At 59.3% G+C, this 23,110-nt stretch overlaps 2 protein-coding genes across 3 annotated transcripts in view; one reads left to right on the forward strand and one right to left on the reverse strand.

The window, feature by feature from the left end:
• The window catches only part of Nr5a1 (nuclear receptor subfamily 5, group A, member 1), a 22,120-nt gene extending 20,064 nt beyond the window's left edge, over window positions 1-2,056 (forward strand). For both annotated transcript variants that reach the window (XM_005382492.2, XM_005382493.2), the window contains exon 7: window positions 557-2,056. In XM_005382492.2, the coding sequence (XP_005382549.1) occupies window positions 557-804 (248 nt within the window). In that variant the 3' untranslated portion in view covers window positions 805-2,056. The remainder of the gene's footprint in view (window positions 1-556) is intronic.
• A 2,165-nt stretch (window positions 2,057-4,221) lies between these two features.
• The window catches only part of Adgrd2 (adhesion G protein-coupled receptor D2), a gene marked incomplete in the record, with an annotated part of 21,920 nt that continues 3,031 nt past the window's right edge, over window positions 4,222-23,110 (reverse strand). The window contains 21 exon segments of the mRNA XM_013513083.1: window positions 4,222-4,395; window positions 5,540-5,570; window positions 5,763-5,821; window positions 6,375-6,531; window positions 6,609-6,650; window positions 8,740-8,860; window positions 9,174-9,289; window positions 9,365-9,498; window positions 9,850-10,003; window positions 10,260-10,362; window positions 10,888-10,991; window positions 11,820-11,946; window positions 12,823-12,878; window positions 18,867-18,972; window positions 19,241-19,364; window positions 19,647-19,781; window positions 20,443-20,554; window positions 21,510-21,788; window positions 22,059-22,144; window positions 22,439-22,537; window positions 22,814-23,070. Coding sequence (XP_013368537.1) covers window positions 4,388-4,395; window positions 5,540-5,570; window positions 5,763-5,821; window positions 6,375-6,531; window positions 6,609-6,650; window positions 8,740-8,860; window positions 9,174-9,289; window positions 9,365-9,498; window positions 9,850-10,003; window positions 10,260-10,362; window positions 10,888-10,991; window positions 11,820-11,946; window positions 12,823-12,878; window positions 18,867-18,972; window positions 19,241-19,364; window positions 19,647-19,781; window positions 20,443-20,554; window positions 21,510-21,788; window positions 22,059-22,144; window positions 22,439-22,537; window positions 22,814-23,070 — 2,410 coding nt within the window.

A 23,110-nucleotide genomic window follows, 5' to 3' on the forward strand; every position in this document is an offset into this window, starting at 1 on the left:
TGGTGGTGGCGATGGGGTGACCGTGGGGACAGGCATGGTGGTGATGACCAGGGTGGCTTTGGCAGTGACAGCCAGTGTTACGGCCAGGCCCACAGCTGCGGTGAGAGAGAAGCAGTGTGATAACTGCTCCTGTCCAACATGTCACACCCTGTCCTCCTGCGTGTCCCCGTCACCCCATTCCTCAGATGAGAAACCGAGTGGCTCAAATCACCTGCCCTGAGGCGCCACGGCGGGGTTGGCGCGGGTCCCTGGTGATGGTCGGTGTCCGTTGTCACCATCATGCAGCGACGGTGCAAATGACGCTGGTGGCAGTAACAGTGGTTTGGCTGGCGACAGTGGCAGCAGCCATGTGGGTGGAAAGTGATGGTGGCAGTGTCTCAGATGAGGTGACAGTGGTGGCAGTATGGTGGCGAGGGACCTGTTATGGTGGTGTCCTCGGCCTTGGTGGTTTCCGGGGAGGGGGTGCTGGCCGTGCCAGTGTCAGTGTGGGTCCAACCTGAGGGGGACGGGGTCTTGGGGCGGGGACCGGAGGGTGACAGAGCGCCTCCCTCCGCAGATGTGAAGTTCCTGAACAACCACAGCCTGGTGAAGGACGCCCAGGAGAAGGCGAACGCAGCCCTGCTGGACTACACGCTGTGCCACTACCCGCACTGCGGGGACAAGTTCCAGCAGCTGCTGCTGTGCCTGGTGGAGGTGCGGGCCCTGAGCATGCAGGCCAAGGAGTACCTGTACCACAAGCACCTGGGCAACGAGATGCCCTGCAACAACCTGCTCATCGAGATGCTGCAGGCCAAGCAGACCTGAGCCGCCGGAGGGGCGGCCCCAGCCCGAGCTAGGAGCTGTCCGTGGGATGGGCAGGGCCTGGCTTAGGGGGTGGCCCTCACCTGCCACTGGCACTCGCTTGCCACCCAGAGTGCCCTAGAGATTCGGCTGCCAACCATCCCCTCCTTCCCTGCTCCCGGCTTCCGTCCTGGAGGCTGAAGCACAGGGCAGGTCGGGAGGAGGTGTGGGACTCCCTGGGAGGCCTTGATGTCCTCCCTTCCCCTGTCCTGGAATCAGGAGCAGGGGAAGTGGAGTGGGCATCAGTCGGGGAAGGAGAGGGGTCTGCAGATCCTCGTGGAGGGGAGGGAAGCCCTGTGTTTTCTACTCTAGCGAGAAGTGGGTTTGCTAAGTTGGGCAGGGGCCGTTGGCCCTAGAGGACAGCTGGACACTGGTGAGGGCCCAAAGACCTCCCCCTGGCCCTCAACCCGTCTCACTTCTGCAGGGGAGGCTGTGGTCCAGGACGCTGCCGCCATCAGCCTTCTCTCCCTGCCGTCTGCCCCCACCCCAGGAAGGGCTTTGGTACCGTCCACATCCCACCCGCCCACACTGGCCACGGCGGGGACTAATCTGCAAGGGTGTAGTCAAGAGGGTTTTTTGCCTGGTTGTTTCCCGGTCTCCTAGACACTCTTGGAGGAGGTGTGCGTGCTGGAGGGCGGGGATGGATTGGAGGACTGAGGAAGGGGGTCCTGCGGGTTAGCACCAAGTGCAGGCCCAGACTTCTTCCCCGACACTGGTCCCCAGTACCCTGGGGTGAGGGGGGGGTGGGGGCGGGGCCATTTTGCTGAGCCCCCTGCTGCAGTCCGGAGAAGACCTGTGCTTGTCCTCCACACCACGAGGTGAATCGCAGGGGCCTGTGGGGCTCAGAGTCCTGAGGGCGAAGAACGGCCAAACAGGGAAGGCAAACAGGCCCCCGGGTCGGGGCCAGCGCAGACAAGCCCTCCCTCACGGCCCTGTCCAGGAGGCCCCGGCTGCAGCCCTGGTAGCCGCCTCAGCTCTCTGGCCTTCTCTGCTGTCCACCCTGCTTTTGTGTCGCCTTTGCCGCGCGTGCTGAGCCTGCCAGGTTGGAGACAGCGGGGCGTCCCTGCCCCTGCTTTCCGCGGCCCTGACTCAGCCCCGCCTCAGCCCCTCAAGATGCATGCCCCTGCCAAGGCCAGAGACCCGCAGCCCCGGAACAAGAAGTGCCCTTACGAATCTCGCCAGGCCCCGAAGCCCTCAAATAAATTTTGCAATTTGTTTCCAGCTCCCTTTGCCGATGAGCACTCTGGGGACAAAGCAGAAGCTCCTCTGTGGATCGGGGGGCCGGGGTGGGGCGAAGCTCGACTGGGATGGTGGTAACAAGCGGAGAACCTTTGGTTCCAAACTCTGGGGAGAAGCTGGGCATGGCGGTGGGCGCCTATAATCCCGGCACTGAGGAGGCTGAGGCAGGAGAATTGTTGCGAGTTTGAGGCCAGCCTGAACTGCGTATCTAGACCCTATCTCAAAAAGACAAACAAACAAACTCTGGGGAGGCAGGATGGGTTGTAGGTGCCAAGGTGAAGGGACACCAGGCACTGTGGAGGCTGGACCTCCTAGGGTAGAAAGAAGCGATTGTTTAATGAGCACCTACTGCATCCCCTCCCCTCTCACTGTCCCTACAGTGTCCCTGGAGCCATGGATTCTGACCCAGGAGGCGGAGGCATCTGCCAAGGGACCTTAAGCAGTGACCTGGGGGACAGAGCTCCAGCTGGGTCCCCTCTCAGCCCCCAGTCACCACCCTGGCTGACTTGCCTCCCCCAGGTGTGGGAGGTGGCAGCAGTGAGTGGGGTGACGCTGAGGGTGCTTGCTGTGTCCCAGGCATCCAGGTGATGCCCCGCTGCCTGGTCCTGCTGTCCCACCTGTTCTTCAAAGCTACTTCTAGAGGTGGCAGCCCTGATGACAGATGAGGAAACTGAGGCACCGAGGAGTGAGTGGCCTGTCCACACAGCTAGAAAGAGATACAGCCACCCACTGTGCACAGCTCCATTGTTCTGACCCACCTTAACCAGCTGCTGGGTCACTCCCGGTCCTCTCAGGACTTCCCCGCCACGAGAAAAGGCACCTCCCCTGGGGCGGGGTGGCAGCAACTACTATGGAGGGAAAAGCTGCCCCTCGCCTTGACAACTGCAGAACCAAAGTGGGACCCTAGTACCTGCCCCAGGGCACTGTCTAATCTTACAAAAGGGGAGTCTTGCTAGGATTATAATCCAGTGCAATGTATCGTGGAACTGATCCAGATAAAATGAGGATGTAGTCATTTCTATTCCTGGGGGACAAGAGAAAGGACGGGAAGGTTTTATAGCTAAGGCACTGTCCAAATTGGGTTTTGAAGGATGCCTAGGAGTTCACCAGTTGGAGAGAGGTTGGGCTAGTCCAGGCAGAAAAAATAGTATGAGGCCAGAGATGGAAGGAGATCAGCGGGCAGTGTTCTGCTGGACAGTGAAGAGGGCATGTGTTCAGGGGAAGGGTATAGAGCAGAAAGGGGGGGTCTCCGTCCCCTCAGCAGCCCTTATAACTGGTGGCAAGACAGCAGCCCTCCAAAAGAGGGGAGGAGCGAGAGCACCGGAACATGCAGGCTTTCGAGGGGCACCCAGTGCCCTCCCAGCTCCATTCTTCTTCCTCAGACCCTCAGGCTCCACCCGCTCGGTGACCCCGGAGGTCACCGGCCTGACCTCCCTCCTCCATCCCAGCCTGGCACCGTCAAGGCCTTAGCATGGTCTGCAGGCCGGGCACCCCGCACGCGTCCCCGGCGATGCTCCTGGGTGCCCGGAACGAGGCGCCAGACTCCCGGGCTTGTGTGCTGGTTCGGTCTCCCCTAGACGCCGCCGCGCGGGCCCACGGTCTCGGTGCGTCCCACGCAGCCCGCTCGGCCTCTCGCGCCGCTGCAGCCTCCGCCCTCCGCCCTGCGGGACTTCCAGGCCCTGGGCGCCTCGGGCCGGCCCCGCCCCGCCCTGCCCCGTCCCGAAGTCCCGTGCTGGGCCCTAAGAACCCGCCCCGCCCTGCCCCGTCCCGAAGTCCCGTGCTGGGCCCTAAGAAATCCCGAGCCTCTGCTCACTGTGCCCAAGAGGGGGCCGAGGCTCGGAAAGTGCCGCCGTGGCCCCACAGCGCTTGGTGGTGGCCGGGCCTGGCCCCTCTGCTGGCCCTGTGCTGCGTGGCCAGGCGACCCCAGGCCCGAGCGGCGGCGCTGCCCTCTCCTGTGCAGGGCGGTGGGGCAGTCCCGCGCCCCCAGCCTAAGGCCTGGGGACACCGATCCCGGGACCCACCGTGGGGACGAGGCAGAGTGCCCAAGCCAAAGCAGCCGCTTCTCCCCCGCCCTCCCCGGCCAGGGGCACTCCAGACAGGCCAGCGGAGCCTCAACCTCAGTTTATTAGCGGGCGCGGCGGGGCAGGGCGGGGCAGGGGCAGGCGCGGACACGCCTGGGACGGGAGGGCGGGGCGGGGAGTGAGCTGTCCCGGCTGCGTCCCGGCTGCGTCCCGGCCTCGCTCGGCATGGCCAGCTGCACCTCGCGTCCAGGCCGGGGTTCGGGGATGAGGTCCCCAGGCCAGCTGAGCTAGAAACCTGGCGGGGGGGAGCCGCCCTTGGAGTGGCTGCCGGGAGCGCCCCAACCCCAGCCGGGGCACAGGCTGGGGCGAGCTCGCTGCGGGGCCTGGCTTGGGTCACGCATTTGCTCCGGCGAAGGCCCCCTGCAAGCCGCCGGGCCGCCGGGGCTCTCGGGAGGGCGCGGTGGCACCGCGAGGGACCCGCGACGGGCAGCCCCGCTCCGCTCCCTTCCGCCCACCCACGGGTGGGGCGCTGGAAGCCGGAGCGGGCGAAGCCGGCCAGGGCCGGGGGTCGGGAGGGTGGGGCCGAGGTGGAAGCGCCGGTTGCTACGAGCGGCCCTAGCAACGCACCCATTCAGCAGAGACAAAGGCGCTGTCACTTGAGCGCAGAGGCGCCGTGCGGCTCTTGTTCCCGAAGACGCCGCGCCCGCCCGTGCGGTGGGGGTGGGGCGGGGGTGCTCCTCGGATCCCCCGCCCGGCCCTGCGCGCCCCCGGTCGGCCTGCAGGGGGCGCCCAGCCCAGGTCCGCCCGTGCCTACACTCACGGGGTCTGGGGCCGGGCTCAGTTTCCCCATCCGTGAAGGTGGCCCTGGCTTCTGCTCTGAGCCAGGGCAGCACGCTCCCCAGGTCACTGGAGGAGAGTAGGCAGATGCCCGGGGCTCGACACGCCTGGCCCTGGGAGTTCCTTAGCCAGGCCTCTGGGTCCCCGCTGGACATGCCAGCGCGTGAGGCTTCAGTGCGGGTCTAAATTTGTGGGAACTCAAACGGGGTGTGGTGGCGCACGCCTGTCATCCCAGTTCTCTGGGAGGCTGAGGCAGGAGGCTCACAAGTTCAAGCCCAGCCTGGACAACGGCAACTTAAGGAGACCCTGTCTCTAAATAAAGCATAAAAAACGGGCTGGGGATGTAGCTCAGTGTGGGCCCGGGGTTCAGTCCCCAGGGTGGGGAGGGTGAGACTCGGGCTGAACAGGCTGGCAGGCAGCAGGGTCGCCCTGACTCCCTCAGGCCAGGCCAGGGTCCTCCACTTGGTCCTCTCCCCGAGCAGGGCCTGACTTTCAGACCCGGCTGAGGGTCCCTTAGGCTGAGGCAGGTCAGTGTGGGTGCTTCTCAGAAACTGGCACTGGGCAGGGTGAGGGGTGAGGGCCCAGCGGAAGGGGCACAGTACCTGAGGCCTTGAACGCCGTCAGCTCCACAGCCTGAGGACAGAGGGCACAGCGTGGGCCCCCACTCGGCTCCCCGGCCCCGGGGCCCTTGGCTGCCTTGGAGATGGCGCCTCCCTCCACCCGGTGACCTTGGCATTCAGTTGTGCCTGCAGCGCGCACAGCAGCTCCGGCAACTGAGGCCCCGGTCCCCAGGGGCAGCGCGCACCGCCCGCGCCCCAGCCTCACCGGCCTCTCCGGGTCTGCGATGGAGGAGAAGGCTTCGGGGATCCTGGGGCCGGGGGTCCCTGGCAGGGGAAGAACACGGCGCTGTGAGACAGGGGAAGCCCTCTCTCTGCCCCTCACCCCTGATCAGCGACAACGGGCCCAGCTTCATGGCATGAAGGGCTGGGGCCTGGACTGCCTGGGGGTTATTTACCCCCAAGCACTCACAGCTCTCCAAGAGCCCCCCTGCCGGAGACCCTGGGGAGCTCACCCCACAAGCCCTACCCCTGCCTGGGCGCCAAAGTCCCTGCTTTCTCTAGGTGGTGGTGGTTGGGTTGGGCACAAGCTTTCTTTCTTTCTTTTTTTTTTAGACAGGGCCTGGAGATGTAGTTTAGGACGGCCTTCAACTCACTACATAGTCCGGGCTGGCCTCAAATGCGCAGAGATCCTCCTGCCTCAGCCTCCTGATTGCTGGGGTTACAGGCACTCACCACGCCTGGCTCAACAAATCTTTTCTAAGCCCATTCCTCCAGGTTGCAGTTTCCTTGTCTTTCAAACAAGTTGACAGGGTGTGTCATTGTCCCCTGGGCTGTGTGTGAGCACAGGGAGACGGAGTATGGCAGGATAAGCCCAGACCTCTGAGAGCCACGTGTCTTCGTGGGGGACCCCAGGCTGCGGGGCCGTCCTGGTTGCGCGTCTGGAAGGCACGGCCGTGGGCGTGGGCTTCGGGTTCCCCGCGGGGCACCGCGAGCGCCGCCTTCTTCTCCGCCACCCTCTGCAGTGCTCTTCGCACCTGCGGGAGGCGCCGAGGTCGGGCGGGAGACCCTGCTGCCCTGGGCCCAGGCCCCGCCGCCCGCGACCTCGACTCACCTCCCCATTGCAGGCGGCGTAGACCAGGAAGATGTACGGCCCCTGGGGACAGAGCCGGCTTCACTGCCCGACCCCCGCACCCCGCCCCGCCTTGCCTAGGGTCGCAGCGCCCCCCAGTGGTGGCAGGACAAAGCAGCGACGCAGCCGAGCCCTGCCGCCAGGGGGCGGCTCCGACCTCCGCACGCTGCCCATCCTTGCAGCCCGGCCACCCTGCAGGAGCGGAGTGGACACCCTCCGATGGTCCGAGGCCTTGTCATCCGGAAAGGGGGACAGGCTGACTGCCCCTTTCGGGATGAGAAGTGCTGCACAGACCGGCTCAGGGCTGAGGCATTGGGGTCTCCCGGACCCTCCTAGCAGCTGCGCAGCAGGCGGGGTGTTCCTTCCCCCCGTGTGGTGGACAGCGGCCGCGGTCTAGGGTAGGGGGCACGGAATGGGTCTCACGCCGCAGCGCGGCCCCACGGGTGGGATTTGGCGCCTAGGACAGAAAGGGGAGCTGCTCGTGCCCTGAGGCTAGGCCTGGGAGACCCTGGGGCACATGGACGCCCCAGGGCTGGAAGCCAGCTACAGCCCACGCGGTCCAGTTGCCAGCACCAACTGAGATAGATGCCTTCACCCTGTGGCCCCCAAGACAACTTCTGGCGACTCACAACCCCCAGAGCCAGGCTCTGCCCTCCCTCCGGGATCCTCTCATCCCCACACCAGAGCAGAGGCATCTTTCCAAACTGCCACCCGACTACACCAGCACCTGCCTAGCACCCTCCATGGCTCCCAAGCAGCCCTGTGACAGTGTCCAACCTTGTGACAGCTCTGAGGGTCTTGCACTGTCTAGTGCCCACACACCTCATTTCTCACCTCCTCCTCATGTTTCCCCCAAGGTTCCATGCTTTCAAACTTTTTTTTCCTATCCTGGGAATTGAACCCAGGGCCTTTGCACTGAGCTACCTCCCAGGCCTTTAAAATTTTATCTTGTGGCCAGGTCTCATTAAATTGCCAAGTTGCCTAGGCTGGCTTCAAACTTGGGATCTTCCTGCCTCAGCCTTGCTGGGATTACATGTGTCTGGCACCATATTCAGCCTTGAAACATTCCTTTCTCTCTTCCTGCGCAGCCTTCAGGTGTTAGCCCTCCAGGGTGTTCCCATTCTGCCTCCCTGAGCGGCTCCTCTGTCCCCTGTCCTGACCGTCCCTGGGCTCCAGCCTCGACTGTACCACACACACACCCCTTGGTCACTGTCCCCAGGGCAGATCTGTCCAGTTTGGAGAGTGGACAGGACAGGCCAGGCCTGGGAGAGCAGCGAGAGCCCCTGCCTGGGGCCACAGGCACAGAGGTCAGCAGGGGAGGAGAGAGCGGAGGAGCCAGGCAACGCCCAGAGGGGGGACAAAGAAGCCACACTGAGAAAGCCAAGGGGAGGGGCGGGCGGTGAGGAGCCTCGGCCCCTACGCCACATCTCTGTCCCCTGGGGTTACAGGAGGGCAGGGAGCCCCAAGACCCACACCGTGACTTCCTGCTGGGGGCACCCGGCAAAGAGCTGGAGATCACCAGGGCACTGAGGTGCCAGGACCCTGTGACTGGGCGGAGGAAGCCAGCCAGGGTCACAAGATGCCAGGCCCAGAGCTGGAAGGGGAACCTGCGAGGTGCAGAGGACATGGGACCGGGAGGGGGCTCTATATTTGGGGTCCAGTGCCGCTCCTTCCCGCCGTGACCCCTTGGGCAAGTGAGTACAGGAGGCCTCGGTCTCCTCGCTGACGAAGCAGGCAGGGAGACAGAAATGGAGCCGCCCTGAGCAAGCACCTAGGCATTGAGCGCAGCTGTCATTGCCTCAGCCCCATCTCCCCAGAGAGGGACCCAGGGTGAGGAGTGCTGGTGGGGGGTGACGGGGGACAGGAGAGGTACAGGGAGCCCAGCAGAGAAGCAGGGGCAGGGGACCTGGCCGGAGCTCCCCTCTCTCCCAGCATCAGTTCCCAGGGCTGTCACCACCTGTCCCTGTCTGGGTCCACCAAGAGTGGTGCCTCGTGTCCATGGTCCCAGGCGCTCCCCTGACCCTTCTCCCCACCACTGTCCCTGCCCATGGTGCAGCCCAGGCTGGCCGGCCCCGCAGTGACTGTGAGCCCACCGGCCAGGCCCCGGAGGTACCTGGAGGGAATTGAGGCCGACAGCAGCGTAGGCCCAGGCTGGGCTAAGGTGCACCAGGATGCCAACCAGCCAGGTAAGGCCCAGGACGGGCAGCAGGACCAGCACTGGCTTCGCCGTGGCCCTGTGGAGGATGGGCAGGGCTGGGGGAGCAGCGCATGGGAGGCGGGGGGGGGGGGCTGAGCTGTACACCTGGGATCACACACAGCACCCCCCACGCCCCTCTGGCAGGACTCTGGTTCCCACCTCTTCTACCACTGCTTCTCCTTCCCAGACACCCAGAGGTGCCAAGAGACCAGCACCAATTCTCCAGCCCTTTTGCATTTTTTGAGCTCAGCCACATCCCTAGGATCGCCCCCCCTGCTCACATCCACATGGGCGCCAGATGGCCCCAGGCGCCTCTTCACCTGCCCCGCCCTCCTCCGTCCCAGCCTCACCACATCTGGACACCGAGCTGCTGCTGCAGGCTGGGCTGCGGGCTCCGCACGCGTGTGCGGCGGCGGGCACTGGACACGGTGACCATCACCACTCGGACCAGGATGCAGGTATTGGCCTGCAGAGCTGAGGTCAGTGGGCGAAAGGACCCCGGTCCCTGACACATCTCTCCCTGGGCCCCCTCCCGACTCACTGCCAACACGAAGAGCACAGGCCCCGCGAAGGCCCAGATGGCATCTGTGTGCACATCGAGCCAGCAGTGCCCTGCGGCCACGTAGTCACCAGGGCTTGTGGCCAGGGTGACAGTCACGATGACCGCAGGCGCTCCTAGGGAGAGAAGGGGTGGCCTCAGGCTGCGACACTCCCTCTCCCGTGGTGCTGGGGAATTGAACCCAGGGACACTGCGCTGAGCTACACCCTCAGCCCTATTTTAACATTTTTTTGTTTTGAGACAGGGACTCCGTGAGTTGCCTGGCAAGGGATGGAACTTGCCGTCCCTCTGCCTCAGCCTCCTGGGGTGCTGGCAGGACAGCTGTGCGCCACCACACCCGGCTATGTCATCACTTTTCTCTCCAGGACCCAGCCCGGGGACACCAGGGAGCCGGGTCGCGTGGGCCCGATCTTGTAGGCGGCCATGGAGCCACGCAAGCTGAAGCATGGGGACAGCAGAGGCCTCACCCCAGCCTGCAGCGTAGTACAGGCGCATCCCAGGGCCCGGGCGCATGCTCACGGCCACCACCTTGCTCCAGAGCAGCAGCCCCTCCACCAGCATCCAGGAAAATGCAACCAAGAAGAGGAAGTGCATAGCAGCGGTGATGGCCACACACGCTACCTGCGGGCGGGCGGGGGGCCCCACTGAGGTCGCTCCGGGCACAGCCCCGTGCGTGGCCCCACGCCTGTGCCTGCATCACTACCCCAACAGGGATGCGGGGGAGATCTCCGGGCTCCACCCTCTGGGGCCTTTCCTTTTGGGCCTTGGCCCCCCTCTCCCCGCGAAGATGGCAGGGACAAGGGGACAAACAGGAGCCGCCTGGGTGCTTTCCTGGCCCCCCTGAGCTCCCGGGCCGCACCTGCACCCCTCCGCCCACCTGGTTGGCCTTTGCCCACTCGCTGGCCATGAGCAAGCCCTCGGCAGAGGCCAGGGAGAAGGTGAGGTTCTTGTGGACTGTGGTCCGCTCCGACTTGGGGACCCTGGACGGCACAGGAGTCAGTAAACGAGGACAGCACCCGTGGCCCGTCCCCCTGGAAGGCTCAGGTGTTGGGGGGCCTTTGGGAGGTGACTGCATCGCAGAGCCGCGCTGGTTACAGGACGGATGGGTTCACGGCGGACCTGCAGTCAGGAGGCGGGGCGGGCCACTCGGCCCTGGGGCGTGGCTGGGGCGTGGTCTGCAGGGGTTCATCTCCCTCCCAGGCTCCTCCCTGCTCTGCTTCCTGGAGTCTCTGCTTTCCCCCAGCAGACCGCCCTGCCTTAGAGCGGCTGTGGGTGGAATCCCCTAGAACCACGAGCCCAGATCAACCCTTGCACTGTGGGTGTCAGGTATCACGTCCCAGTGATGAGGAAGGGAGGAAGACCAGCTGGCAGCACGGGGCCAGCGTGGCCCAAGGGGAGGCTCCTTGCACGGTCACTGGGCCCAAGGACGGACGGACAGTGGCCTGAGGGACTGTGGAGGCCCAGAAGGCGCAGCACCCGGCCAGGGCGCTGGGCGCTGTCCTCACCCGGCCACCTGGAAGAGCAAGAAGGTGGTGGCGAGGGCGCAGAAGGACACGCCGCAGCCCACGAATGACAGCGTCCTCAGCAGCGACTCCTCCTCGGGGCCTCTCTGCAGGGAGGGACAGAGAGGACCTGTCACCCCTGACCTAGACCGGACCCCTCCCCTGCTGCGTGGGAAAGCAGGGACATAAGGGCGCCAGCTGGCGGGGCCCAGGCCTGCACACAGTAGGGGCTTAATAAGTGGGCATGTGCACCTCTCCCGCCGGCTGTCCCTGAGCTAGCCCCAACCGGCCCCGTCTCCGCTGAGCGAGCAGGACTGGGGTCACCTATAGGCCACAGGGAGGGGATCCCCCGACAGTGACCGCCCACAGGGGCAGCAGGGGGTCACCATTAAAAGCGGGGCTTGGATGGGTCATTATCACACGTAAACATCCATGCTGTCCTCACAGGAAGAACACAGCGAATAATATACCCCAGAGCCAGGTAACCTCAGCCTTCCAGCGGTTCTGGCCTCATCTAACTTGACCCCTTAGCACTCCTCTCAAGCTCCAGACCCGGTCTCCCTTAGCATTTGCTCCCCTGTCTGTGGGCACTGATGCCCCCTCGGGGGCTCTTGTGACCGAGTGTCCTCTTACTTCCTGCCTCACCTGGGCCACGGCTTCGGGTACAACCAAGACCCCTGCAGAACACCTGACTCCAGGCCCCGGGCTCTCTGCCGCCCCAAACCCGCTACCCACTGTGCCCTCTCAGGGGCTGAGGCCTCGGCCCCTGACCTGCCCTTGTCTGCCTCTCCGGTGTGGGGACTTGTGCGACCAGCCCCCTGTGTCCTGTCCCACCTCCCTGCCCTTGTGCAGACCAGCCCTGCTTGAGGTGCCTCCCTGGGCCTTTTGCTTCGCCGCTGCTCATCCCTGCAGACCCGGATGAGAGCCCTGCTTACCTGGACGTCGTAGACCTGCAGCAGGACGGCGAAGCTGGTGCTGTGGTTGCAGAAGCAGGCAGTCGAGTCCTGGTACAGGGTGAGCACGGAGCAGCCGGTGGTGGCCCAGGATCCCCCCGTCTCTGGGCTTGGGGTAGGGAGGAAAAAGGCTCTGAGTGGGGTGGCCACAGAGCCGTGGCAGTGGCAGGCAGGGACAGCTTCTCCTCACTGCTGCCCCATCTCTCACCAGCTGTGTGACCTTGGCCAGGCACTGCCTTGCCGTGAGCCTCAGTTTCCCATCTGTCAAATGCACTTTGCCTTCTCAGGGATGGCGAGGACCAGCTGACACTGGTGACCACCATTCTTGCTGATGCTGGTGACAAAGCAACTGTGACTGGTGTCTCCTCTCTCAGCTAAAGACCAGGACAGGGAGCTGGGCCAACTCCTGGACACCTTCAGTGTGCCAGGCCCTGCCTCAGATAGGCTCAAAATCAAGCCCCATTTCATGCATGAGGCCCCTCACATAGTGACTGCTGCTTCCCTTACATACCTCCTGGGGCAGGGAGCTCACTACCTCCTGGTAAGACAGTCTCCTGCCCAGTTTGTCCTGTAGCTGGATGGGCCCTGGAATCACCCCTGCACGGCTGTGTCTGGAGGTCACACACAAGTATTCTGCCTCATGTGTAAACAGAGTTTATGTCTTTTATTTTTTATTTTTTTGTCTTTTTTTTTTTTTTTTGCAGTACTGGGGATCGAACTCATGACCTTGCGCTTGCCAGGCAGGTGCTTATGCCATTGAGCTATATCCCCAGCCCTATTTTTTTGTCTTTGTGAGACAGGGTCTCACTATGCAGTTCAGGCTGGCCTTGAACTCATTTTGTAGCCCAGGCTGGCCTGGAACTCGCAACGATCCTCTTGCCTCAGCCTCCTGAGTGCTGGGATGACAGGCGTGCACCACCACGTCCGGCTCTATGTCTTTTTTAAAAAGCTGCCTTATTTCAGTAACATAGAAATGGACACCCACCTGGTACTGAAGTTCCAGAAAGCACAGACAGGCTCCACCAGCTTCTTGGGGAAGGCCTAGGGCGGGATACAGGGCCAGGGCAGGGGCGTGAGTGTGCAGGGCACAGGGCAGTGTGTGGGGAGGGACCCAGGGGAAAGAGGGGCCTGAGAAAAACTCAGGTAGGAGTGAAATAGAAGGCAAGCTGGGTGCATGTTCATTCTAGCATCGTGTGCAGGACGGAAGAACTGGGACCAAGGAAATGGCCCTGGGCTGGGAGCAGTTGAACTACCACACAGCCAGGCGTGGTGGCACATGTCTGTAATCCCAGCACTCGGGAGGCTGAAGCAGGAGGACTGCTGTGTGTTCAAGGCCACAAGAACACAAGGCTACTTGTCTCAAAAAAACAAACCAACCTAAACTATACAAAACAAAACAGAACAAAACAAAACACTGCTCTCACCCTTCCCTCCTGGGGATGCCCTGCCTCTGGTCAAATCAACTTGGGGTCTCTGTCTACTGATATCCAGAGATTACCATGTAACACTGTTCAGTAAAGAGAACTGTGTACCACAATACATGGTTGAGATTTAAACACACACACACACACACACAGTCTTCGAGCAAACACAGCTAGCCTAACAGTTCTGCATCTGGATGCCATATAGTAAGTGCACCAGTTCTTTTGTAATTAAACAAGGACAACGGTGATTTTATATGCTGCCGTTAGCAGCGAGGAGATACCAGGTAGTCTGTGGTTCGAGCCCCAGGCTGGGGAGTAGATGCAGCCTGAGCCTGGGACTTGGGCCATTTGTCCTGCCTGGGGAGGGCAACGGCAGTGTCACTTCTTGGTGTTTTGCCAGTCACTTTCAGGCCCTTTCCTGGAACTGATCACCATAGCAACCTAGGAGAAAGGCGTAAGTTCGAGTAACTTCAGGTGAGGAAACTGAGGCACAGAGCGGGTGTTGGCCTGGTGCAGCTCACACAGCATGGAGCCGAGCCTGAGCCCTCGCTTGGTCAGCTCCATGTTCCTTCTTCCACCTGTGACGATGTCTCCAGGGAATGCATCCTTTCTCAGGCTGACTAAAGTATTCTCCCATATTTTCTTTCTTTCATTCATTCATTCACCCATTCATTCATTCATATTTTTCCTTGCTGGATATGGCGGTACATGCTGGTGATTCCAGTATTCTGGGAGGCTGAGACAGGAGGATTGCAAGTTCAAGCTCAGCCTGGGTAAGTTAGCAATCTAGTGAGACCCTTTCTCAAAATATAAAGGGCTGGGGATATAGCTCAGTGCCAAGGTCCTGAGTTCCATCCCTAGTACTGTTTAAAAAAAAAAAACAACCCTGGGTCTCAGGTACTATGATAGGTGCCAGGACTCAAAATAAAACCACCCTTACATTCTTAAAATGGGTGGTTACGGTACTCCTGGTGGCCCTTTCGGAGAGGTAAACTGCAATGTACATGTAGCTGTACACTCCAAACTTTTGTGCCCGGGGCTCCAAGCTAGGAAGCAGAGGCCAGACTAAGAATGGATTAGAAGCAGGACTGTCACAGGACAGAGGGGGAGAATCGGCACAGACAAAGCCAGGCAGGGTTCTGAAGGTCAGGTTCTCTTCAGGTCACTCCCGTGTGGACAGAGTGGCTAGTGCCAGGCCACAAAAGGACACCCACGACACAGTCAGTGTAGAAAACACCAACGGGGGCAGGGACAAAGACCCATGTTCACGTGGCTCTGTGGGAAGCGCAGGGGCTTTGTTCCGTGAAAGGAAAGATGCTGGTAGTGGTAGTTTTTAACCAAGATGGTGCCAAAGGTGGAGACAGAAGTTCCTGTCCCCCACAGAGCCAAAGCAAAGGCTGTGAAGGCCAAGAAGACAGTATTGAGAGGCACCCAGAGCCTCAAAGCAGAAGATGCTCATGCCAGCCACCTTCAGGAGGCCAGGACACTGTGGTCCTGGAAGCAGCCCACGTCCTCGGAGGGGCAGCCCCTGGAGGAAGCCCACAGACAGCAGCCCACTCGCGTTCATCGTGGACATCAAGGCCAACATGCTGTGATCACACGGGCTGAGGAGCAGCTCTGTGGCGTGGATGAGGCCCAGGCCAACAACTGAGCAGGCCTGGCAGATGGCAGGAGGTGCGGATTTAGCTGCTCCTGACCAGGGCACCCAAATGTGGCCAACAGAATGAAGGATCTGCTAAACTGACTTCAGCGGGCTAGTTCCAAATGCATGCTTTTTATCATTAAAGAAAGAGCTACTTATAGTATCCCGTGCCCAGAGAGAGGCGGGAGGAAAATGCACCGAAATGTTCACGGTGCCTGTCTCTGGGTAACAGGAGCTCAGGCAGTGGTTCCCGCGGTGGGAGTGGCTGTAAATAAACAGGTGACGCTTTGCTCATGTGCCTGCCTCTCACCTTTGTTGTGAAGCCGGATTCCTGACAGGCCACAGACCAGGACTAGCTGGGGCTGGGGGGCCCTGGTCTGTAGCACAGTAGGCAACTATGATTGACAACAGTTCTATTTGAAAGTAGTTAGTAGAGAGGATTTTCAATGTTCAGATGATACATGACGGAGGTGACGGATACGTCACCTACTCCAATCCGACCACTGCACACAGGATGCATTGCACAAGACGACACTGTGCCCCATAAGTATGCCGATGATTATGTGTCCATTAAAAATAAAAATATATTAAAAGTGAGCCCTCTGAAAATAAACAAAATCGGCAAACGTCCATCTAGACCAGTCAAGAATGAAAAAGAAAACATCACTATAGATGCTGTAGATGTTAAAAAGATAATTAGAGAACATCAGGAACAGCTTTATGCTAGAAATTTGATCATCTAGATGAACCAGAAATTCTTTGACAGGCGCAGCTTTTAAAAGCATTTCAAGAAGAAACAAATCACCCAAACAACCCATATTAAAGAGCTACACCCACAGCTTCGAGTCTTCCTGCAAAGAAAACGCTAGGCCTAGGTGACTTCATTGAAGCCTACTGAACATTTATAGCAGGGGAGAGAACATTTTCCAGCTTACTTTATGAGACCAGCATTAATCTGGCAGCAACATGAGAGGGTGAGATTACAAGAAAACTCCAGAACAGGTTATTCATGAACATAAGCACAAAAATTATTAACAAAATTCTAGAAATTGAATCCTAGAAATTGAATTCTAGAAATTGAATAGCTAGAAAGGATAATACATCCTACCCACCTGGGCATGCTCCCAAGAGTCCAAGGTAGGGTTAGCACTGGAAAACTATTCCATGCACTGCAAAATCAACCCATGCAATTTACCGCATTAACACTGTACCACGTCAGTATGGAAGACACATTTGGCAATAATCAACAGCTATTCAGGAGAAAAATTCTCCGAGCAGGAAGAGAAGGGAACGTAATCTGATAAAGGGCGGCTATGTTACATCACATTAATGCTGGTAACACCACATTAATGGAGAAAAACAGAGTGCGTTCCCCCTAAGATAGATGGCCGGGATAAACACTCTATTTAACACGGAACTCAACTGTGGCTGGTGCGATAGGGGGAGAGAAAAGAAAAACATGGCTGGAGAGGAGAAAATGAAACTCTTCATCTGCATATGACATGATCATGTATGTAGATAACATATGTAGATAAGCTAAGGATTCTAGCAAATGGCTATTGGCCGGTCCATTCAGCAAGGCCGCAGGATACAACACCACAGGACCAGATTCAAGGGTACTACACGCTAGCAGTGAACGACTCCAGATCGAAAACAATACCATCCACAGTCACAACTCAAACCATGGAATACTGAGGGACACGTTTAACTAAATCTGTTCAAGGCTCTACATGACTGTGCTGAGAGAAGTTTAAGAAAACCTAAGAAACAGAAGTGTGCACCTTGATGGTGGACTGAGAGAGTCATTACTGAGATGCCAGTTCCCCAAAACTGATGTCTGGGTTCAAAATCCAGGTGAGTTTTTCGGTTGATACTGACAAGATGATACTAAAATGTATATGGGAGGGAAAAAAGACCAGCTTAGCCAAAGCAAATTTGAAAAAGAAGCTGGCGGGCTTACACTAACTGATTTTAATTTACTATAAGAGTGTATTAATCAGGGTAGTGTGGAATTAGAGTAAGGACAGAGATCAATGGGACAGAATAAATAACCAGGGATGGCACTATATATTTGTGGGCAGTTGTTTTTCAGCAAATGTGACACAGTAATTCAAGGGGGAAAGAATAAGCTCTTCATCAACTGGTGTAAGAACTGGATGTCTACATGGAAGAAATGAACTTTGATCCTTACCTTACACAGCAAACAGAAATTAACTTGAAATACATCATAACTCAATAGAAAAGCTATAATGATAAACTTCCTTGAGAATGTCTGTGTGACCTTGGGATGGCCAAAGCTTCCTTAGGATATGAAAAGTATGAGCCCTGCAAGAAAAAAGTAATAATAAATTGGACTTCATCACAATTTAAAACTTATATTCCAAAGGCACTGTTAAGAAAGTGAAAAAGCCACCCTCACTGAAAGGGTCTCACAGGCTAAGAGAAATTATTCACAAAACATGTATCTGAAAAGGGGCTTGCATTCAAATTACATAAAGAATTCTTACAACTTGAAAATGGAACAAAAAATAATTGAGAAAAGATCTGAACATAAATTTAACAAAAGAAGACATGCATGTGCCAGAAGTGGATACAAAGATGCTCAAGATCATTGTTCTTCCAGGATTGCAACTTAAAGCCACAATGAGACATCAACATGTAACTATCATAATGAATGATATTGAGAAGACTGACAAGATGTTGCAAAGATATGGAGCAACTGGAACGCTCATGTACTGTCTGGCAGAACGCACATGGGACAACCACCAAGGAAAACGACTGCCCCATCTCTTACGGGTTAAAATGCACTTACAATACAACCCAGCAGGTCTAATGCCAGGAATTTACTCAATAGAAGAAAGTTGTATGTCCACAGCATGGCTTGTATATGAGTACACATAGCAAATATATTAGTAATAGCCCAAACTGAAAGTAATGAAAATCTCCATCACCAAGGAAATGGAATAACAAATGATGGTAATCCACACAACGGAATACTACTCAGCAGTGAAAAAGAACGAACCACAAAAATGCACAAACTGTGGATTATCCTAAAAAATGTCATCCACACAACAGAAGCCACACCTCAAACATTTACTCTGATTCTATTTATAATAAGCTCTAGGAAAGACATGCATAATCTACAGTCAGAGAGCAGAGCAGTGATTTCCTGAGATGGACGCGCACGAGGGAGAGGTACAAAGAGCCCTTAGGGAGGCAGAGATGTCCTGTGCCTCGACTGCGGAGTAGTGCGTGGGAATATACACTGGTTAAGACTTGTAAAATGCCCATTTAATTACAGATGCATGCGCTTGAGCCCCTGTACCCTGGGGTTCTGCATGCACAGACTTAACCTACTGCAGGTGGGAAACGTATTTTTCATCGCTATACCGAAAGGGGGGGCTTTGGGTGCTGCCTCTAAGGAACTCGACATGTCTGCACCATCTTTCCATGTCCATTTACAAAGAACCATCTCACTTGGTATCTGACTTCTGCTGTCTCGTGTCATCCTCCAGGGCTCCGGCATAGATGGACAGGAAGTCGTCTCCACTGCCCAGAAGTAGGAGGGAGGGAAGCCTCACCATCTCCCTGTGCTTCCGTGGGTATCTGATTTTATGGGTTCCACAGCCCTGGACAAAATCCTTGTTCCTGCCTCTTAAAGCTGGGGGCAACAACATTGTGTCTCCCAAAGGTGACAGGGAGCAGGCCGTGGGAAAGGTAAACGCAGCTGCTTATTTAAGGCTTAGTTAAGGCCACCGATGGTGCTGGTCTAAAGTAAGTGCACAAAATGTCACTTTCCTTTCTGTTCCCTTGAGGACAAAGACGGTCACTACGAGCAAGGTTTCCTTCTTGACATTTAGACCTTGGTTGTGCAATAAACACACACAGTACTGGGGACAGGGTGGGGTGCACCGGGGTAAGTGCCCAGGGAGGGGCGCTGTTACTCAGAAGCCCACTCAGTACCTGGGCCTGGTGCTGCAGGTGGAAGGTCACGGCGGTGCTGACTGGCCCGGCAGCATCCCGCACCTCGGAGGAAAGCACGGCTGAGCCCACCCGGGTGCTCAGGAGCCTGCGGGGAGAAAGGGGTGCCCAAGGGCGGCGGTAGGGGTGCAGGCCCTGTGCTGGCGATGGCGCCTTCTGTGTTCAAAGAAACATGGTCCTCAGTGCCCCGGGCTCCTGCCCCGCCCTGGGGACTTGCGGGTGGCCCTCAAGGTGGGATAAGCAGAACCCTAGGTGGGATAAGCCGTGTCCCACCAGCCTTCTTTCCCCCCGGCACAGGAGGGGTTGACCAGGAGGTCCTCAGGCATGAGCAGCCTACTGTGCGTGGGGGTCCTCACCTCTGCACCCTGCTCGCCTCCTCCGGGCTGGCAGGGAACTGGGGTTCCAGGCCAGGCGCCCCCCCAGTGTGCTGGAAGACGCCGGATGAGAACCAGCTGTGGATGGCGGTGACTCCGGAGAGGCCTGGCTGAGGGCAAGGGGGATGCGAGACCCCACCAGGTGACTGGGCAGGCACCCCGGCTGGCTCTGAGGGGAGGGAGCTCCACTTCACAGCAAGGGAAACTGAGGCTCAGAGCTCACTCTCGCAGCTCCAAACCCTTTGTCCTTTGCCCCAACTCCCACCCCTGCTCAGCCTCGGGTGGGGCCTTCCTCTCCCACCCACTGCTGAGGAAAACTGTGGGTTCAGCGGAGAAAACTAAGTGACACTCCCATGGGGCAGCTGCTTATACCCTGGCCCTCACCCACCTTCCCCAAGGAGCCGCCGCACTTCCCCGGCGGGGATGTGGATGTGGCCGGGCCCCTCCGGGTGCCCACCGGGCATGGTGAATGTGTAACCCGAGGTGCTGGCCTCCCTCAGGTGCAGGCTCCGCACCTGCAGGCCTGAGATGAAACGGGGTGGGGGCAGGGCCTCGGGCGGAGCACCCTGTCCCTCCACAGAGCACTGTGTAGAAGCCCCAGCTGGCAGCTGTGCAGGGTTAGCCTGCCCTTGTGCAGTCACAGGCCTGAGGCCACCAGTCCTGCTCAAGGAGGCCCAGCCACTGGCCCAAGGCTGGGACCTGAGTACCAGTGAGCTTCCAGAAGCAGTGGCCGCCAGAGGATATGAATTTGTGCTTGAAGGTTACCTCAGCTGTCCTCCTTACCCAATCTCTAAACATTTCCCAGCATGTGCTTAGCCTGGCCCTGGGGAGAGTTGGCTCAGAAACAGCCCATGGCACCCAGGGGGGTCAGCACAAGCAAGCCAATCCTGGTATATAATTATGACAAATGCAACAAGAGCCATCTTCACATGCTGGGATGATGAGGGGAGGAACAAACTATCAGGACAGGGCTCAAACAAGAGATGGCTTGATAGATAGGAGTTGATGTTCAAGCAGGGTTCTGAAGGATGAATAGGAGTTTGCTAGCTAGGAGATCCAGGGAGAAAGGGCATTCTGGATGGAAGGTGAAGGCAGGAAACAGCATGGGGTGTTGGTGGGAGTACAGAGAGCTCCCCTGGGCCAGGCTGAGAGCTGCCTGACCCAGCTGTGGGTGGCAGACTCACCCACGTGGCGGTACTGGATGTGTATCCAGGGCTGCTCAGGGCTCAGCATGGTGCTCAGCAGGGGTGCCAGACGCTGCATGGTGTCCAGCAGGGCCGTAGGTCCGCCAACCACCTGGGAGGAAGGGACCTGTCAGCGCCACTGACACTGCACCTGCTGCTGCAGCCCTGCCCTGGGCCCAGCAGGTTCTTAATGCTCTATGAGGCGGCCAAGCTGCTCCACACCCTGCGTGGCTCCCTGGGGCTTGGGATCAAGTCCTGGGTCTCCAGGCAGGCGTGGGAAGCCCTGCCTGGCTCGGCATTCCTTGTTCCCCGTCCCCATCTCTCAAGTGCCCCATCCCCAGTGAAGGTGAAGGCCTGTCGCTTGCCATCTGCGGCACATGCTGAGGGCTGGCCAAACGCCTCTCCTCCACTCTGACTCGGTGCTAACCCTATAACAGGTGCCCGAATTAAGAATTAATAAAAAGCCACATGGGGGGGAGAACAGGGGAAGGAGGGGACAACACACGTCAAGCCACCAGCTCCTCTCCATTGCGTCACCAAGGCCTGCGTGAGAATCTCCCTCCTCTTGGCCAGAAAACGGACATTCCGAGTCCAGCCTTCCCTGACTTGCTATTGTGCATGAGATCCCTGATTGATGTGGCCTGCACAGCTCCTCTGATGGGACACCTGCTATGTATCCTGGTGACAGGACCAGCCTGCTAGGCAGTGCCACCCCCCCGGGGGGCCCTGATTCTGTCCCAAGGCTACCCAGTGTCTAAGCCTTCAGCCCCAGGGCTTGTGGCCCCCTTGCACGGCTTGTTGTTCCCTCCCAGGGCTATGGCCCCACGTCCCGGATGAGGACCAACAGCCTCTCCAGCGGGCGGCTGGTTCTTGGACATGGGAAGGCCTTGCTCATTCACAGCTCTTAATCACTCTTATCTACAGACGTGGTTGTTCAGGTAGAGTCAACCCAGACACTAGACCAAAGAGAGCTTCTTTCTTCCAAGGCACGGAGAAGTAGAGAGAAATGGGCACTGACTCGCCCACGGTGACTCAACAAGCCAGGCCCGGGCCAGCCGCCACCTCACCTTGCTGATGGACAGCCACGTGTCAGCCAGCTGCTCCTCCAGGACCAGGCTGGTCACAGACACGATGCCTCGGCCCAGCGGCTCCCAGGGCCTGGCCAAGGGCTCTGGTTCCCTGGCCTCGAGGGCCGACACCCTCTTCAGGAAGCCCAGGACAGCCAGCAATGCTGCTGGCCCCAGCACCGGCTTCGGAGCCAGGACTCTCTCCAGGACACCCAAGAAGCTGCAGGCTTTGTCCAGGGACAGCGGCCCAGGGGCTTCAGAGAAGGGGTCTGGCAGGAGCTGTGGGTAGAGGAGCCACTGACTGCCTGGCCGGCTGTCACGAGGGAGCCCCCGGGGCCACTCTTGGGTTCTGACGGGTCTTCTTGGGGGGTGCAGGTCAACCTCGCCACAAGCTCCCAGCTCTCAAGGGCTCCCAGACAGGGAGCATGAACACTCTCAGTTTCTGCAGATGCATCAGGCAGGGGTCCCCTCTGGAGGAAGGAAACTGAGGTACACTGAGGTGACCCACAGTGGCCCCAGACCCACCAGTCTCTCCTGGGAGGGACTCACCACAGTGTCATTGGCCAGTGCATTGACTTGGCTGATCACGTCCTGGCCGGGCCACAGCTGGACGTCCTGCAGCTGCTGATAGGTCTCTGTGAAGGGCGGATGCCAGCCTGCTGAGCGAGCCCGGCCCCAGCACGTGATGCCCGGGGCAGGAAAAGCACACCCACAGCTGGTGCTAGATGGAGAAACTGAGGCACAGGCGGCAAAATCGCTTGCCCAAGGTCGCTGTGCTGGGGTCCAGCCCACATCTGTGTGGCCCCACTGTGCTGTGGCCTAAATTCCGTGTGGGCCCTGAAGCTCCAAGCTGCCGAATCCCCGACTCTGCCAACCACTGGCTCCTCAGCTCCATGGCTTCCCCTCAGCAGAGCCCAGGGCGCACGTACCTTTCCCGTAGCAGCAAAGGAAGCGCCGCGGCTGCAGGCAGAGCTCCGAGCCCTCGGTGCCGGGACCTGGGTTCCAAGTTGGGCACTCTTCTGAGGGCACTGGCAGGGCAGGGGAGGGGGTCAAGGCCGCACCCGGCTCCCCACTGGTCACGTGACCCACCCTGTGGCGTCGGGAGGCGCCAGCACACTGCGTCCAGCAGCAACCCGCTTCCAAGCTACCACGGCTGCGCGGGTGCCTGGCGGGGCGGCCACTGGCTGCCTACGGAGGGCGTGGGCAGAGCTGGGTGGGCGGGCATGGCACGAGAGTGAACTGGGTCAAACCTTCGGAAGGGAAGGTGTCAGGAGCCAGGGGGCGGGGCGGCGTGCGCATCGTACCCGGACAAACAAGGCGCTGGCGCACTACGGGCAGCAGCGAGGGCGCGATGTCCAGGGCCCGCGGGTCCCAGCGGAAGAGCAGGTCGCCCGGGGGTGGCGCGCAGGCGCGTGCCCGGAGCAGCTGCGCGGCGCTCAGCGCTCGGGCCCACAGGTGGAAGTCGGTGAGGTTGCCGCTGAAGGCGTCTCGAGCTGAGAAGCCGCCGCCCGGGGAGTCCTGATCCTGGCCCAGGACCAAGATGCCACCGGCAGGCACCGGACGGCCCGCGCCCAGTCCCCGCGCTCCGGCGCGCCGCCGCC

The sequence above is a fragment of the Chinchilla lanigera genome, unplaced genomic scaffold (genome assembly GCF_000276665.1).
Source record: "Chinchilla lanigera isolate Chin_1 unplaced genomic scaffold, ChiLan1.0 scaffold00018, whole genome shotgun sequence".
Classification (NCBI taxonomy): Eukaryota; Metazoa; Chordata; class Mammalia; order Rodentia; family Chinchillidae; genus Chinchilla; species Chinchilla lanigera.